Source organism: Nicotiana tabacum, chromosome 5, assembly GCF_000715075.1.
Source record: "Nicotiana tabacum cultivar K326 chromosome 5, ASM71507v2, whole genome shotgun sequence".
NCBI classification, from domain to species: domain Eukaryota; kingdom Viridiplantae; phylum Streptophyta; class Magnoliopsida; order Solanales; family Solanaceae; genus Nicotiana; species Nicotiana tabacum.
The window spans coordinates 98,294,912-98,312,701 of record NC_134084.1 but is presented as its reverse complement, the minus strand read 5'-3'; the positions used below and the strand labels follow the sequence as shown (position 1 = coordinate 98,312,701).

General features: G+C 36.4%; 1 protein-coding gene and 1 pseudogene across 2 annotated transcripts; one reads left to right on the top strand and one right to left on the bottom strand.

Moving 5' to 3' along the window:
- The first annotated feature begins 1,469 nt into the window (after positions 1-1,469).
- Positions 1,470-11,727, top strand: LOC107800295 (thioredoxin reductase NTRC-like; annotated as a pseudogene).
- Positions 11,728-13,478: 1,751 nt separating this feature from the next.
- Positions 13,479-17,559, bottom strand: LOC107800290 (short integuments 2, mitochondrial-like). Of its 2 annotated transcripts, none has more exons than XM_016623438.2 (8): positions 17,330-17,559; positions 17,098-17,202; positions 16,360-16,437; positions 15,375-15,516; positions 15,146-15,276; positions 14,938-15,034; positions 13,997-14,214; positions 13,479-13,817 (listed from the first exon to the last, which is right to left on the bottom strand). In XM_016623438.2, exons 1-8 carry the CDS (start codon positions 17,483-17,485, stop codon positions 13,563-13,565), a joined length of 1,182 nt encoding a protein of 393 aa, XP_016478924.2. In that variant the 5' UTR covers positions 17,486-17,559; the 3' UTR covers positions 13,479-13,562. The 2 variants fall into 2 exon arrangements, with proteins under 2 accessions (XP_016478924.2, XP_016478925.2); XM_016623439.2 differs by having other exon boundaries at positions 15,206-15,276; positions 17,330-17,558.
- Positions 17,560-17,790: the final 231 nt, after the last annotated feature.

Below are 17,790 nucleotides of genomic sequence, written 5' to 3'. Positions count from 1 at the left end.
CTTAGATATATATTATCCTCTTTATCAGCTACCTACAACAGTAACATACGTAAATATAAATGATATAACTGAAACAAAAATTAATTCGAGCCCACTGAATTCACAGTGTTTCCTTAAGGAATTTAATCCCCTCCTAGTACCCAAGGTTATGGATTATTTCCTTCCAAGATAGAACGAATTACACACTGGTGTAGCGGTACTTCAAACCCCAGTATTTCAGCGAACGCAAAGTTCGGCAGCAAATCACACTTACAGTTGCTTTGTTTGTAGTTTTAAAACAATGCAGAACGAGGGAGGAGAACTCAGAAGTCGAATGGAAATTCTGATAGGAAGGAATGCAATGTATAGCCGATGTTGAATTCTTACTGAAGAGGATATCAGATTGCAATTCGTTTTTCCAGTGTATACACAGTGTAGTTTGAGCGTATACAGAGTGTATATCAATTATATACATAGTGTATATCAATTATATACATAGTGTATATCAATTATATACAGAGTGTATATCAGTTGTATACTGAGTGTTTCGAGTGTTTTTTTCTGGTGTGTTCTTCTTTCTCTACAACTTCTGCTCTATTTATAGCAGTCATGTGAGAGAAATCCGCCTCCTTCATGGTGGAACAAGCATTAGGATATCATGGAGGAAGCACTTACATGGTGGAATGAACACTTGCTTGGTGGGAGGAGCACTTGGCCATGGTGGGAGGTGCACTAGGCATCTTGTTGCTTTCTTGATGCAACACAATACACGGATTGGAAAACATCCGTTACAAACACGGATTATATCACGTTAATATTCACTATTAACAAATAAATTTGGTCCAAATAATTAATCAATCGATCGATCATTTGATCAAATCCAAATCCAAATCCAAATCCAAATCCAAATCCCATTTCCCATTCACTCTCATTTTAAGACTATTTCATCTTAAACAAAAACTCAACAATCCAAAACTCAACATTATCTGTATTTGTAAAATATAGTGTTATCATGTGCTCTAATCGAGTCTTAACACATGTTAAGAATATTATAAGACTCCAAAAAAAGCTGAATCCCATATCAATCGAAGTTTAAAATTATCCAGTACCGACATTATTAGTATCATAACCATTAGTACCTGAATCATTTTATAACGAAACCATTCATGAGTCAAACACGAAGAATCTATCGTGGATACGGAAAATAGGGGAATCAGTCAATCCCGAGTAAAGCGAAATTTGGTATAATTCCCCAATCAGTTACCGATTCATAGCATAATGTGCAAAAAACACTATTAATGGGTGTAACGAGCAAGCAAGATATTAGGGAAAAACTCTCTGGATAGTTTTACTATTTAAATCCATCTTTTCCTTGCATTGCATATTATCTCAGAAATTATTCTTTTACTCCCTAAATAAATTATCTTATTTTGTTTCCTAGAGTTATTAATGATTTTTAATATTGTATCCGTCCACCAACCAAGTATAAACTTTGTCTAATAAAAAAAGCTCCGCATCATACAAACTGTTTGGATGACATTTTATTCAAAGGACAAAAACAACGTGAATTATGTTTTTAGCTTGAAAATGAAAATAATAAATTGGTTAGTTGAGTGGTTATCCTCAGCCCAGAAGATACGAATAGATACACGGCACGAAGTCCAAAACAAAAGACACCCATCGTGTGTGTGTGTGCGCGCGCGTAGTTAGTTGATAGACCAAACTTAGCTCAGCTGGATATCGTATGCTCCGAAACCAATGGCTAATACTACTCCCCCCAATATTACAAACTCCGTTGGTATCGGAATCCGAATCCGAATCCGCAGCAATTTAACGCCCCGACCCGCCTCCATGGCCGCATCTTCAGCTCTGTCAACTGCTGTCCGAATACCAACCGGTCTATTTGTCATCAACTCCGGTTCGAGTCGACGTGGAGCCGCTCGAGTTGACTCATTTAACGGTCATTTGACTCGCGGCCGCGCCGGTGCGACCTCTTTATCAACTCGAGCCTCCTCAGCTGCCGCTGCAACCGTGGAGCCGGTAGAAACTAGTTCTTCAGGTAAACTTCTGTGTATATTTCTGAATTAGTATATTTTTAGAGCATTTTGAAACTCCGCCTAGCGGTCCAATTTCGGGTCAAGCCAGAAGTTTTTGTGTCAGCAGACTAAAAAAGTCAAATTATGATGATAGAGTGAAATGGATATAGAGGATATTATTGAATTGAAGTCAAAATTGAAGAAGCATAAGTATAATCGAAATTGCATTTGTATTATAATAAGATGCTGGTACATAATGCAGTATGAAATAGTTATTGAGTTAAAAGTCGTATAAAAAGAATTTTTTGTACCATCAGGTCAGCCAAAAAATATCTACAGGCAAGCCTCCTTAAAATGTGGTATTTGTAATCTAAAAAAAAGACATGTATCTGCTGCAAGCCTGCAACAGGTAAAAAATGACCTGATAGTATGAAAAAATTTCTTAGTGTATATAACTTAAAACTCATAGTAGTTATTTCGGTACAGGTACTTGAGAAAAGTTTATCTATCTCATGCTTCTTCATTATTTTCTTGCTCCATCATACAGCTGCTATGTTGTTATATTTTATATTTTTAATTTGAGGTGTTTACTCGTCAGCAGCTCAGCAATTGTATAGTATAATTTTGAGCATTCTGGTGTGTTTTGTTTGTTGCAGCTCAGGGTATTGAGAATTTGGTTATAATAGGATCAGGTCCAGCTGGATATACAGCAGCAATTTATGCTGCTCGGGCCAACTTGAAGCCTGTAGTGTTTGAGGGGTTTCAAGCAGGTGGTGTACCAGGAGGGCAGTTGATGACAACAACTGAAGTAGAAAACTTTCCTGGATTTCCTGAGGGGATAACTGGCCCTGACTTAATGGATAGGTACAAGAAAAGCTTTTGGGCCTTTATTCTCGTTCATCTATTAGAAGTTCCCTTGGTTATAGACAAGGTTTGAACGCTGAGAAATTATGTAATTTTGCTAGGATGAGGCGACAAGCTGAGAGATGGGGAGCTGAATTGTATCAGGAAGATGTGGAATTTATTGATCTGAAGAATACTCCTTTTACTGTCCAAAGTAGTGAACGTAAGGTGATGCATCCTTTAGTTGCAGGTTATTCTGTCTAGGTTTTGTTATAACTGTTTCAATCTTTAATCCCCATCAAATAGTTTGCCTTTTCTGAATTGGAGCTTTGATCTTTATTAATTTATACTGATGATTTAACTAATTTGATGGGGTAATATATATATATATATATATATATATATATATATATATATATATATATATGGATGGCTGCCATTTGTCAAGACCCCAGCGATCTTTTCTTCTCTTCTTGAGTGTCACTAAGGTTGGTTACATCTTTGGACTAATTAACAGTTTATATGTTTTTGTCAAGTTTGTACTATGTTCTTAAACAAGTGCCCGGGAGAATTACAGGAACTTAGATGCTAACTTAACCGTTTCTCATTTGGTTTTCTCTTTCTTTTAAGAGTTCTAAAAGATGTTAACAAGGCAGAACAAGATACCTCTCAATTAGTTGCATTTTTTGGATAAGGTCAATTTCCTCTATTGTTATAGAGAACCATGCTATTAATCTTGATCTTCAAGATACCTTAGCCATGATATAAGAGTCTGACTTGTTCTTTGTACCTTTGACGTGTGAAAGAAAGAGCATCCTTGGTTTTTTACCTTTTAAATGTGAAATAAAGAACATTGTTACCTTTTGTTTTCCGACTAGAATCCTTCAAGTCTCTGAGGTTCTTCTGATAGTCATTGTTCAGGAAAGTATATCTTCATATGCGGTACCAGCTCTCTTTTATTTCCTCCGTGATAACAACAGGGATGCTTGTTTCATTCGTTTCATATGTTGTAAGAGATGTTGAGTTTGAAATGCATTAGTTCTTGCAGATGCAAATTTGATTCTTTAGACTTCTAGTTGGCTCACACCAGTAGACACTAGACATGTGGTTCCCACATTAGCGTCATTATATTGAATCAATGCTCACTTCTGTATTTTCCAGGTAAAGTGTCATAGCCTTATTGTGGCTACAGGAGCCAATGCAAAAAGGTTGGGATTGCCCCGTGAAGATGAATTTTGGAGCAGAGGAATTAGTGCTTGTGCAATTTGTGATGGAGCATCACCAATTTTCAAGGGTCAGGTCCTTGCTGTTGTTGGAGGTGGTGATACAGCTACAGAGGAAGCAATATACTTAACAAAGTATGCACGGCCATGTCCATTTACTTGTCCGCAAGGACCAACTAAGAGCATCAAGGGCAATGCAAGATAGGTAATTGATGTTTATGTACATTTCCTATTTCCATTTTTCTTTTTTCCCCTCAAATTGTTGTAGCACAAGGCATTAGAATTCATCTCAAAATTGAAGTTGTAATCTGATGGGCCATTTTGTTTTCTTTGGGAGAGGGCTGTTAGGGTCATATAATACTCTCCTTCTCTGCAAATGTTTTCCTAGTTTAAAAGGCTTGAAATGATGTGGAATTTAAATATTGTGAACTTGTCAATGTTACTTCTAGGCATTTCAGACTGAGAGATGAATGATAGGAGTGTTATTCAAATGTTAGGGTCATATAATACTCTCCTTCTCTGCAAATGTTTTCCTAGTTTAAAAGGCTTGAAATGATGTGGAATTTAAATATTGTGAACTTGTCAATGTTACTTCTAGGCATTTCAGACTGAGAGATGAATGATAGGAGTGTTATTCAAATGTCATTTCATGGCTACTTACACATAGGACACTTTACTGTCATCTGTAAAAACATCTAGAGTAGTTCTCTTACTCTAAGATGTCTATACACATAGCTGTTTTACCTATATTTAAAAAAAATCACTATCTACATTGAAGGTGCTGGTTCTTTACTTCATATTCATGTAAAAAACCACATGACTTTTCCTTATGACCCGTTAAAGATGCGAACTTGAGAATGCATAATATGTTAGTTTGATGATAATTGAAATGCAGTTACTTTGCATGCAGATATGCACATAAGCATGTTGCAGAAGGATGTTCAATAGGATAATCATATTTGAAAGAACAGGATCTTTGAGGTTGAGAAATGTGTTTCCTGATTATCCATTAGTTCTAGAAGACGAATCAATATCTTAAAATTTCCATTAGCTGTTTATCGTTGTTATCTTCCTTTTTTCAGAAGTCCTCCTAATGCTTATCAACAACCCCCCCCCCCCTTCTTTTCTAGTGCTGAATCTAATTCAAGATACAGTAGCCTGCCATATCAGCAGTATTTCTCTAATTGAATTCTGGTTCTTAATGAATCTCTCTCTCTCTCTCTCTTTGGGAGGGGTATGCTATATACGATGTCAACTTGTAAGGTGCCAAGCTGTAAAAGCCTACTTAAATGACGAAAGTCATTGTGTTCGGAGTTTTCGTATCTTGCTGACCCCTCAGTTCTCCTTTAGAAACAACCTGACAATTTACTTTTCTTTGGTTACCCAAACTTCATTATCCATATTGCTTTCATCACACCCAGCTCCTTCACATTTTATAACGTACTTATCACTACATTTGTGAGAGCAGAATAACACACTCCAAAATTAGCCATCTCCTTTAGCTTCTCCTAGGCCTTGCCATATAAAGCACTCACTGTAGAAGATCCCAATGATTGTTGTGAGCTTGGCCTTGTCGAAGGCCACAATCTGAGATACATCAATGCCTGTCTTGTTTGTGCTCTTTAATACTCAGCGTTTTATTTCATTATCTTATTAAGTACAATAGACAGTTCTTGGAATATTGACTTCACAATGTCATTGAAAGGGAGTCAACAAAGATTTGTATCTTTTATTACTCTATTCTAGTACGTACTATGGGCTCTCCCTCATAGGCATTGCAATTAATACCAATTTAAAAGGGTTCAATATTGTGTTGTACACACTAGTGAATGTGCTCTCTGCATTACAATATCATCATGATTTGAGTTCAGCATGCACCTGCAAGTCGCGTGACATGATTGACCAATGTAGGTGTATCCTCTGATGAGTGATATGTTAAATAATCCAGTGTTTCTTGTTTGTCTCTGTAATGACAGCTCACTTTGGTTTGCTGCTGATTATTTTTCATTTTTGCCTCTTCCCCCGCTTCAAGCTATTGTCGCTTTTATTCTTCTTGCGTCACACCTATTTCTGTAAATGTTGTCACATATCTATTTGACCTATGAAGCGGATTGAATTACTAATGAGCTATATATTTCAAGTTTCAACTCCCTGAAATGTTTGTTTAACAGGTTGATTATGCGGAATGTTTCAGAGTTTTCAACAATCCAAACATCACTGTGCATTTCAACACTGAGACCGTGGATGTCGTCAGCAACCCTAAGGGCCAGATGTCAGGAATTTTGATCAGAAAAGCTGATACTCAGGAAGAATCCGTGATTGAGGCAAAAGGCTTGTTTTATGGTATAGGTCATTCACCAAATAGTCAACTGTTGGAAGGCCAAGTTGAACTTGATAGCTCAGGCTACATATTGGTCAAGGAGGGAACGGCGAACACTTCTGTGGAAGGTGTATTTGCAGCTGGAGATGTACAGGTACTTACAGCAATTTATTATTTTATTCCTGCTGTTTTTTTTTCCTTTTTCTTTTTGCTATTCTTGTACTTCAGGTGGTAAAAAAAAAAGGTGGTGATTGCACTCCTAAGAAAGTTCAGGTTAATTATGCATGACCTTTTTAGATGTATCCTGTGTGCTGTATGAACATCATGACTCTAGCCTGTTCATTGAAACATCTGAATTAAGTCCTCAAGAGAAGTTTGTGTCAAATAAGTTCCTCTCTCTTTTATAAATTTAATTTTCAAGGTGTTGCAATGAGAGAGGGGAGCCATCCAATAAAATGTAGTGTGATGCCATTTCTCAGACCTTCTGTTTTTGAATTCTTAGGTTACCTGGGTAGAGGAAAACCTGTGATTAACTCATGATAGTATAAAACATTTGTTTTTTTCCTTTGAAGTTATTTTTCTCACCGTTTTCCTGTAGAATGAAACTCATCTTGTGATTTCTCGTTGCAACTTCTTATAGTGTGATACTTCCTCATATCATCATGACATGTTCTCCATACGTAGGATCATGAATGGAGGCAAGCCATCACTGCAGCTGGCTCAGGATGTGTAGCTGCTCTATCAGTGGAGAGATATCTCACAAGCAAAAATCTTCTTATTGAATTTCACCAGGTATCTGACTTCTAAAAGAAATTGATTTTCGGTCCTGTATATTTCCTTTACAAGTCATTTGATACGCGTATATAATCATGCTCTCAAGTGATTTTTTAATCCAGCGCCCAAACATTGTTGACTTATATTTAGTTTTTGCATTTTCTTCGATAGGTATGTATTTGTCAATTTCATAGCCTTGGTATTCCCATGAATTGTAAGTTATTGGTCTTTAAAAAAAATTGCAACTTATTAGTTACAAGTGCTGGTATCCTAGTGACCTAATTTAATGCTTTCTAAAATGTATGGAATAATGTAGGGTGTTAGAGTATTCGTGTGAATCTGCATGCTTGTCTACACTTACTGGATGGTATTTGAATGTGATTGATAAGAGAGGATTTAGAACATTATTACTTATGGACTGTCGTATCATCTATGACAATAATAGTTTGTATGAACTCTTTTAGCTTAGTGAATGCACAAACCTCCCTCACAAAGGAAAGCGGGAAAGTCATCTTTGCAAACAAAGGCCTTCAATTTATCTTGATTGCGACAATTCCATCAAGGTGGTCTGAAAAAGAAACTGTTATGCTGAAACATCAAAGAGATGCATTTAAAGTTTTCGTTTGAGTTACCCTTTCAATTTTAGTTTTTTCATGGGGAAACAGAAAACTAGAGAATTACACTTTATAGTTGATTAATTTATGGATGCTTGGCAATGTTGCACTATCTTCCTATGTTGCGCGGACTCTTCATTTTAATCGCCGCACCCGTGTCGACACGACACTAGTACTGTACGCAGTGTTTTGGAGAGCGAGAAGCAAAAAAAAGAGAGGCCTCGCTTCACCGAAGCAAAAAGCGTGAAGCGAAGCGCACACTTTTTCATGTGAAGCGCAATTTAATACATAAATAAATAAATATTAAATAGGCAAAGATAAATGACCAAGAACTTAATAAAAATAACATATTAAGCAAATGTTTTAATTCTTAAATTAAGAAGTAAATAATAGATACTAAACTAGATAGTCAATAATCCTCAAAAGTCACAACATATTAAGCAAATGCAAAACCAAATCACAAAAGGAGCAACATCCTATTCTTAACAACAAAAAAAAAAACTGTTAAAACAGGGCAGAACAGTGAACAGCAAAAAAACAGAGCAGAAGCATAGTGAACAGCAGAAATTAAAAAAAAAACAGAGCACTCGCTTTTAATAGAAAACAGGGCAGAACAAAGAACTGACAAAATTAGAAAAGGAGGAGAAAGAGAAGAAGAAAAAAGAGGAGAGGAGTCGAACAGTGAACAGCAGAAATTTAAAAAAAAAACAAACAGAGCAGAACCCTAAAATAGAAAACTAGGCAGGATAGAAAAGAAGATATGAAAAAATAGAAAGGAAGAAGAGAAAAGATGAGAGGAGTCGAACAGTAGCAGAGAAAATCAGAAGAGGAAGAGAAGAGAAGAAAGAGAAGAAGCAGAAGAAGAGAAGAGAAGAAGAGAAACTTACCTGAGAGAAGACAAGAACTCGAAGGCTTGCAGTAGTTGAGAGAAGAAGAGAGTCGTCGCAGCAGAGAAGCAGATGTGTTTGGAAGAATGTGCATAAGTGTATTTGATTTTTTTTAAAAAAAACCCTAGGCAGCTGCTAGACCTCGCTTAAGCGAGCTTTCCTCGCTTTTTTCCATCGGCTCGCTTCTCACTTTTTTGCCTGAAGTGTGCGCGCTTCAGGGCAAAAAAGCGTAGACCCCTCGCCTTGCCTCGCTTCTGCGCTTTAAGCGAGAAGCGCTCGCTTTTAATAACATTGACTGTAAGGGTTGGGATTCGTACTGGGTGTGGTCAATCGAGATCGGGTACTTTGACCACAATCCATGGACAAATTTGAGGAAAAATGAAGGATTGAATTTTACTTGGTGCTTGCTAGTGCCTACAACTTGAGAAATTCTCAAAACGAAAGATTGAATCATTGGTTGCACTCCACAACCTATAAATTTTCCACAGAATATTTCTCATAATTTAGTAAATCTTTATAGATCTATTTTTAGAATTTTGAATTATTTGTTGCAGAATCCCCACACCCATATCCCTACTTGGATCTGTAACCCCGAATCTTAAAATTCAGATTATGAAGGATCCGACCTCTAGATCCACACTCGGATCGGATACCTGCACCCGAGTCAGAAGAACATAGCTATCTTCTGTTTTTGCTGAGCTTTTTGGTGATATTATGCAGTATAAGGATGAGTGATTTATTTGTACTACTTTATCCTTACCTTATAAGCACACACTACCCTCCCCAGACCCCACTTGTGAGATTCGTGGGATTTTACTGGGTCGTTGTTGTTGTTGTTATCCTTACCTTATAAAAAATAATAATATTTGTACTACTTTATGGGTTATATGAAGTGAACTGGGTTATACCAACCATGGGGCTTCTTACTTCCCTAACAAAACTCCCACTTTTTTTTTTAAGTATATAAGTAACTATATCCTTTTGAATTTGCACTATTGTCCAATATCCTAGACCAATAGTTCATTATCTCATGAATCTTCCTGGATTTTTTGATTCATCAGCCCCCTACTGAAGAAGTTAAGAAGGAACTCACCGAGAAAGATGTCCAAGAAGGTTTTGATATAACACTTACAAAGCATAAGGGCCAGGTATGAGATCTAGGAAGCTCAGATCTTTCTGACCATAGTCTGCATTCCTATCTGATGATCATTTTTATTGTTTTCCTTCTCAGTATGCTTTACGGAAATTGTACCACGAGAGCTCAAGGATTATTTGTGTACTATATACATCACCAACATGTGGTCCATGTAGGACCTTGAAACCGATTCTTAGCAAGGTATGCAACTCATTTTGATAGAAATCTTACCAGAGGATGTGTAACTTCTATGTGTCCTTTCAATTAGCCATCAACTCTTTTTTACATTAGTGAATTGTAAAAGAAAAAGTTAGCCAGACATCACATTTCTCTTGCAAGTCAAAAGACCAATTTGTGAAGAGTGTGAAGTGTTACGTCCTGTCAAACTTTATTGATCCACGATGTGGTTAATTTGTCTTAAAAGTTTCTGTTTCAGTATCATATATCATTTTTGTGAAAGGTGATTACTTGAAATCTTATGATTTCAATGGAGGAATAACCGAATCTTGAGATAAACCTCAAAGGACCCCCTATAAAGGTTGTTTTAAAGAAAAGAGCTTTGTGTTTCAATTAACTTTGCATCATCCTTACTTCTACTCGGTAATAGTTGATTCCTTTAGCTGCTTTGCTGTTGAGTACTGGCTTTTGTAGTGCTTATAACTAACCTGTTCCATTGTGCTTGTGCAACAGGTCATCGATGAATTTGACCAGCATGTACACTTTGTTGAAATTGATATTACTGAAGATCCAGAGATTGCTGAGGCAGCTGGAATTATGGGTACTCCATGTGTACAGTTTTTCAAGAATAAGGAAATGCTCAGGTTGGTTACATTTGGCTTTTCTTTCCCTCCAAAAGTATAAACTGCTTAATTTCTATATTCTAAATGACCTAAACAGCTGTCTTCTTCTCTTAGTTCTTTGTTGCACGAGTTCCATCTCATTCACTCTTTCATAGCTTCACCATACACCAAGTAAAATAAGCCTCGCTAGTTGGGCTCAAGCCCGATGAACTTGATTTCGTCGGAAATGCATTTTCTTGCAGCTTCACTCTTATTTTCCATTGTCCTGAATCGATTTACTTAATTCTTTTTGTTCTGGTCTTGATGTTTCTTAGGAAGATATCATCTTTGATTAAACCCTCATTCTCTTTTTGCTCTTCTTTATTACATAGCAAATGAGGAAAAGAGAACTATACTTCCGCGTACAGCTCTGTATACATGTGCTCATTCTCCTTGCTTTGTTGTTCTCTGCTACTCATGGCTATCGTCAAGCACGGCTCCCTTAACGCACTTCCCCTCTCCATTATTATCACATAGTATAGTCCAACCAAACACCTAATTAGGAAATAAGTTTTATTTGTCATGTATTTTCCATGAAATTTAACAAACATATTTTGTACCAACCAAATGGAGCCTCAAATTCTGCATGTGTTATGCTAGCATTTAGCATTGTTATTAGTTGAAACTCGTTTGACATTTATCATCTTGCCTCTAGCTAGTGTCATCCATGTCCTGCCCTAATTTCTGCACCATCCGATGTCTGCCTTAGTTACTACAGAGAATCGTTGGAAAAAGCAAGTTTGGTAGCATCTAATTTTTTAAGCAGCTTGACTTGTTTCGTGCTAATTCTTTTTTTTTTTTTTGGATATGCAGGACTGTATCAGGTGTCAAAATGAAGAGAGAGTATAGGGAGTTGATTGAAGCAAATAAATGAAGGCTTTTTTGGTTAAATCTTTGTCAAATCTCCATTTTTTCAGTTGATTTTTCTAATGCATGGTACGCAAATCAATTTTTCAAAAGGGTTAAATGAACAACCGCCCAATACCTTGTATTAGCTCAATAACAAGTAGCATTCTTACATCGAATGTTCTGTGTGTCACAAATTTTCTAAAGCGCAAGAAACTGAGATTACTTTCCCTTCCGCGTTATTTCTTCCTTTTTTTGGTTTTTATTTTTCTTAAATTTGTTTCTTGCTTTCGGATGGCAGCGGGAGACCAAGCAATTTGACCTTATCAATAAAAAATTAGAGTGATAGAAATTTGTCACATAACCATGGTTAAGTGATAAGCGTGTAACACGTCTTGCAGTTTTTGGCTTGGTCAATATGCCCTGTCGGGTAGAGTTTTTCTGGAGAGGATTGTGCAAAAACCTCGTCCCATGAAGCATAGCTCAATTGCTTTTTTTCCACCAGACACATGATCGAAGTTTCTGCAATTCGAATTTTTTTGGTTTCTGCATTTTGATTGAAATAATTAAAAATAATTCTGGTTTGTAACTTGATTTTTCCTTTTGCTTATCAGTTCCTAAGCTGAGTTCGTCTAGGATTTGCTTATCAGCTATAAAACTAGGGGTCGCAACCACGCTTTACTTTCGAAGAGCATCCTCATGAAACTACACTGCGACATTCGAACACTACCACAACAACTAATTATCAATAACAACGATAATATTATTTCTGCTGCTTCTTTAGCCATTCAATTTTCAACAAGCAAGAATCAATGACGAAAGAATTATTTCTCCTCCTAGTTTAGCCCTTCAATTTCACCTTTATACTCGACAAGAGTTTTGGTATATAAAACCACATCACTTGCCTGCACAGCGCGCTCCAATATATAGGTGAACTGAGACCAAATCACTTCATCCCAGATTATACACGTTCTACCGTGTCATGCAAGGAAATCTCAAGAACACGTTTGTGTTTTATCATTAGGAGCTCATACATTATTTGATACGTCAGGTACGTAATACTCGCCAAAACTTGGAGCTGTTCGTTGGTTTAACTTTGAAAATTGTATATGTTTGGGATGGGAGGGTTGAAGAAGAAGAAGAATTATTATCGCGCTTCAATGGGATGGTACCAGCTAGTAAAATGTAGCTGCCGGAAAGAATGGAGATTGATGAAGATGAGAGTTGGAATGATGACTGTGGGAAAAAAGTCTTGTGCATGCCTTAGCTCACATATGTTTCATGGAAATTGCATTACGAAGTGGTTAGACAAGAGCCATTATTGCCCTATTTGCCGTTATGACATGCTAACTACCTAGCTTCGTGTTTCTCTCACTTTATTTATTTATTTATTTACTTTTACAATAGTTGATTTGATTAAGGAAGCCGAGTTGAATAGAACATTATGAGCAAGTTGATAACGAAAAAAAAGTTTCTCTATGGCATTTTTTGTTTAAGTTACACTAATAGCTAAAAGAAAAGTATGCGACTCAAGTAAAACAGACCAAAATAAAAATTTATTATTCGCATACCATGTACAGAATGAGCTAAAGAAAAGTTGAAAGTTTAAAAATGCATAATTTCAATCTCTCCTGACCTGATGTATTTTTGGCTTTATGCTATACAATGCGAGTTCTTCGTGATCAATTAATTATGAGACGTGTATTTCTATTGATTTTTGGATATCACTGTTAATCAATCACCAAATTAGACAATTATTGGGTTCACATTACATCAACTAAATAACTATCATCAAAATTTACATTCAACAGATTGAACCTGAAACTGTTGCTGCAATGCATGCTCGATGCCATTTTCTAAAAAGTAAAGAGTCACTAAACAAAATTCATTAACTTGAATTAGCAATATAGGAGAATTATTCAAGGAAATGGATAACTAGACCACGGTATAGGAACAATATAATCAAGAAAATTGATAATACGTTGAAAGAAAAGAAAAGAAATTGATAATACACTATGGTACAGACTTCTGCTCTTAGTTACGGATGACAAATTTGAAAGGATGATTCAAGATACAGAGTCAGATGCGTCAGGAACGTCGTCCAGGATAAAAGAACCTAGTTTCCCTGTTCTAAATAAAGTAAGGAATTTCTTTGATACCATTATCCGAGCCTCTGAAGCTTTATGAGGTATCTTTAGAGCCTTCTGCAATGCTTCAAACTGGTGGTCTATTAGAGTTTCTAGGTCATTTTCATCTTCCAAACTACCATTGAACTCCGAGTGTGTGATGTAAAGTGTGCGTTGGACTTCACTAACCATATCCTGTGCACAGAAAGGACCCCCATAAAAATAATGGCAACAACAAAATCAAAATATAAAAACAAAATCAACAGCTTTTACTAGGCTAATCAGCACAGTTAGTTGAGTTTGTTTTTCACATTAAGAGGTATGGAAATACAGTAGAGTTTTTAAGAAAAACAAATTATGAAATCATTTTTCACCTGAACACGGTAGACATCAGATTTGTTTATGGGCTTCTTGCTCTTATTTTGAAGATCTTTGATATTAGATTCAGGTTTCTTGTCCAACTCAAGGTGAAGGTCCTCACTTTCCCTGCTAACCAAGTGCTTCCAATGAAGAGGAGTTCCTCGAGTGTTTAACACTGCTAATAAGTATTGAGCAATTCGCTCTTCACCAACTACAGAATCTTTCACGGACCCTGCATAAGCATTATACATTAAATATGAAATGGAACAAATATTGAACCTGAATAAATTACTACAATGTTGTCATGGATACTGCTTCAATTTGCTGACCCGTTGAATTTTGTATGGCAAACCCGTTTCTCCCACCTTGAAATGGATATTAGTTCTTATTTATCTATTAATTGATTTATTCATACAATTTGGCAAGTGATAGAACTTCAGAATTTTTTTGGCTTGTGACAACTTCAGAATTGATACAAGAAAAATTTCAGATTAATCAACATAGAAAAGCAAATGGACCAACTAAACCTAAGTGGAGCTTATCTAATGTAACTAGCTGCAGAAACGTGCCACGGACTAACTTCATGTAATCATTTGTTTTCTTTACTTTGTCCTTTAGGAGCTATAGATCGTGGGAAGTGAGGTGATTATGCAGGCCAGAAAAGACAATAATCATGCCTATCAAGTACTGCAAAAAAATTAGTTCCAAGTTAAGAAAATATGATTTGTTAGGAAGTGGCCTTCCTCGTAGGGCACAAGAATCGAGAAGATAGCTCCTGACAGGCATATAGATCTCTCTAAGTAGTGGCCAGCTCTTTTTCATAAGCGACTTGTCTTTTCAGAATTGACTATTTGCATGCCCCAAATACCAAATCTAATCACAAATCCCAGCTTCTCAGTAAGATAAAAGAACTTCAATGACAATCTTATAATCTACAGTTGAAATAGGTACACACCTGCAAGAGCTAGCTTTAGCCCGGTTTCTATATCTGGGATACTTGGAACCAACACTCCTGGAGTGTCCAGCAAATATACACTCGGTCGATGTGCAATCTGTATGCAATAGCAGTTTAGCATCAGTAAGAATAACCAACAAAAGAGCATCCAATAAAAGGTGGCACAAATAAGTTAAGATAATCATGAAATTTTGTAGTGTCACAGGACCTCATGGAAATATGGACTATGGAGATAATCTGACCCTCTATGTTGTTGAATATTTCTAACCTTGAATCCAGCAATATCTTGAGTAACACCAGGCAAAGGTCCCACTCTAGCCTTCTTCATCTTCTCCTGCACTAAGATCATAATCATCTATAAACATACACTCGAAAACATCGCCACTATCAGCTTCCTACAACAGCACTCAGGAATCGCCAACAAAAACAAGCCTCACCTGGAAATCGAGATAATGCAATTTGATGTATGGAGTTGATTAAAGCTGATTTGCCAACATTTGGAACACCCAACACCATGACAAGAAGAGTAGGTTCCCTTGTCATAACCTCCTTCAGTTTGAACTCGACCAGATCAAGAAGCTTTGGAATATGAATTATAGAGATTTGGATTAAAAACTCTCAGAAGAGATGCAAACTGCCAACCTATAAAAAATTATCAAATCCCTTGATTCAAGATCCAATTAACTAGATGTTTGAGGGGAGCATATGTTGTTTAACAGCACAGTTTCAAACACAAGAACTGACCTCCATTTGTTAATAAGGCAAATATATTTGCTAGAGCGTCTACTAGCACTCTTTAATCAGGGTTTTGCCTATCTTCTGTAGTTTTCTTTCTTACTTTTGTTGTTTCAGTTTGAACTTTCCCATGACTACTTTTTACAAGTGGGAACTTTAAGATTCTTATTACAAAAGAAGTAGCACCATCAAGCAACACAATCAAGAATAAAACATATCAGATAAAATGTAGGTGAAGAAAGCTTTTCAATTTCTTCTGTATCTGGTTCATAATTTAACAAGAGGTGCAATTTTGCCCGATAATCCTTCATGAACAATGTCAACACTAATTAAGTTCAAAGGTACTTGGCACCTTTTTGGGTATAAAGAGTTGAGATTTTGGTTTTTCGGTTGCATGAATATATGTTAGTACTATAATGAAGACCGCTCGCATGTGGGTGAGTCATAAATCTTTTTGGTTATGAACATCGTACTTGACAATCCTGATTCATTTTCTATTTAACATGTAAAGCATGCTTAAGAAATTTCTCTAGATATACTAATAAGAGAACAATTCAACTATGCACTGCAATTTACAAACTATTATTGTGAAGAGAAAGAGTTAAAAAGAAACTGTGATTGCATCATTGACATGTGTACAAATACCAAGCTATGCAAAATCAGAGCATGGAGAAAAGGATGACTAACCTTTTGTACAGAACTTCTACTGTGTGCATTTATTGGGAGACACTCTTGTTTACGTGAATTAAAATAACTAATCCACCCCTGCATGGAATGAAAACAGAAGTTTCAACAACTAAAATTTGAAAAGCCAACAGCAAATAGTTTTAGGTTCATATAATTCCCAAAAAGTATTCCCTCAAAGAAGCCAAAGTTTCGAAGTCGATATAAAAAAATAATGTCAAAATAAGCCTCATTTTAATAGCGACTGTCGAAATATTTAATGTTAATGACAATACCATTGAAAGAACTAACTAGTAACACCACAGATGCTAGCATACTTTAGACTACACAGCTTTGAGATTCTTAATACAACTAGAGCAGATAAGTAACTGCATTGTCTTTGCCATGTGCTAGCAAGAGTATATCATACGATAAAATAAAATTTCTATTGCATTCGCTAACAAAAAGCATATGTAAATACATACATGATCAACAGATGCAACTTTAGGATGGTTTGTTAAGGTTCTACTTATTCTTGCTAGACCCTCAGTAAATAAGTAGCAAATGCTGCACTATCTTTGGATTTCATACAGACAATTTACCTTAACCACCATATGCATTTCATAAAGGTACAAGGAACATGATTTTACAGAAAATGAATCATCAATATAGTCTACTCAGCTCCCTAAAAGCTCCAAAAAAGACAAAAAGACTAACTTTGAAAAGGAATAAGTAGTAGGATGAGAAATAGAAAATAGATACATGCATGAGGTTGCGGTTGGCCAAATCTTGCTTATTGAGGGCAATGACTCGCCTTTTTCCAGAAAGCATTGGCTGCAAGTCTTCGTTCGCCGAAGACAATGGTATCTGCACACACACACACGCGAATGGACAAAAATAATTGGACCAAGAACAGCAAATTACTCAGAAAAACATGTACTATACATTATCAACAAAAAAATTACTAATATATATAGTTCTTGTATTAACATACACGGGCATCACGGACTTCAATGACAAGGTCAGAGAGTTTGAGGCGTTGGCGAATGGCACGGGTAGCTGCAGCCATGTGCCCCGGGAACCAATTGATGTTTCCTCCACCTTTGTTGAAACCCATTTGCCCCAACCATCCTTTTCTCACTGCCCCCATCTCTCTCTTCTTCTCTGCTTTACTGTGCTAAAACCCTGAAGCTCACACTGTGGAAATGCCATAAGTCAGAACCCCTCTTCCGTGTGTTCTCTTTCTTAAAGCCCAGTTATGATGAAGCCCACTGGGCTTCCAACAGATTAGACCCTTTAAGAAATGGGTTCTTATCGCCAGCCGGATTCACTGTTTACTTTATATATTTCCAGCTATCTTTAGGTTAGGAAATTAAGTGGACAATTATTTAGATTAATTCTTCTCGAGAAATTGCATTAGAATTTGCAAAACTTGGCATGGTACTTGAGTGAGAA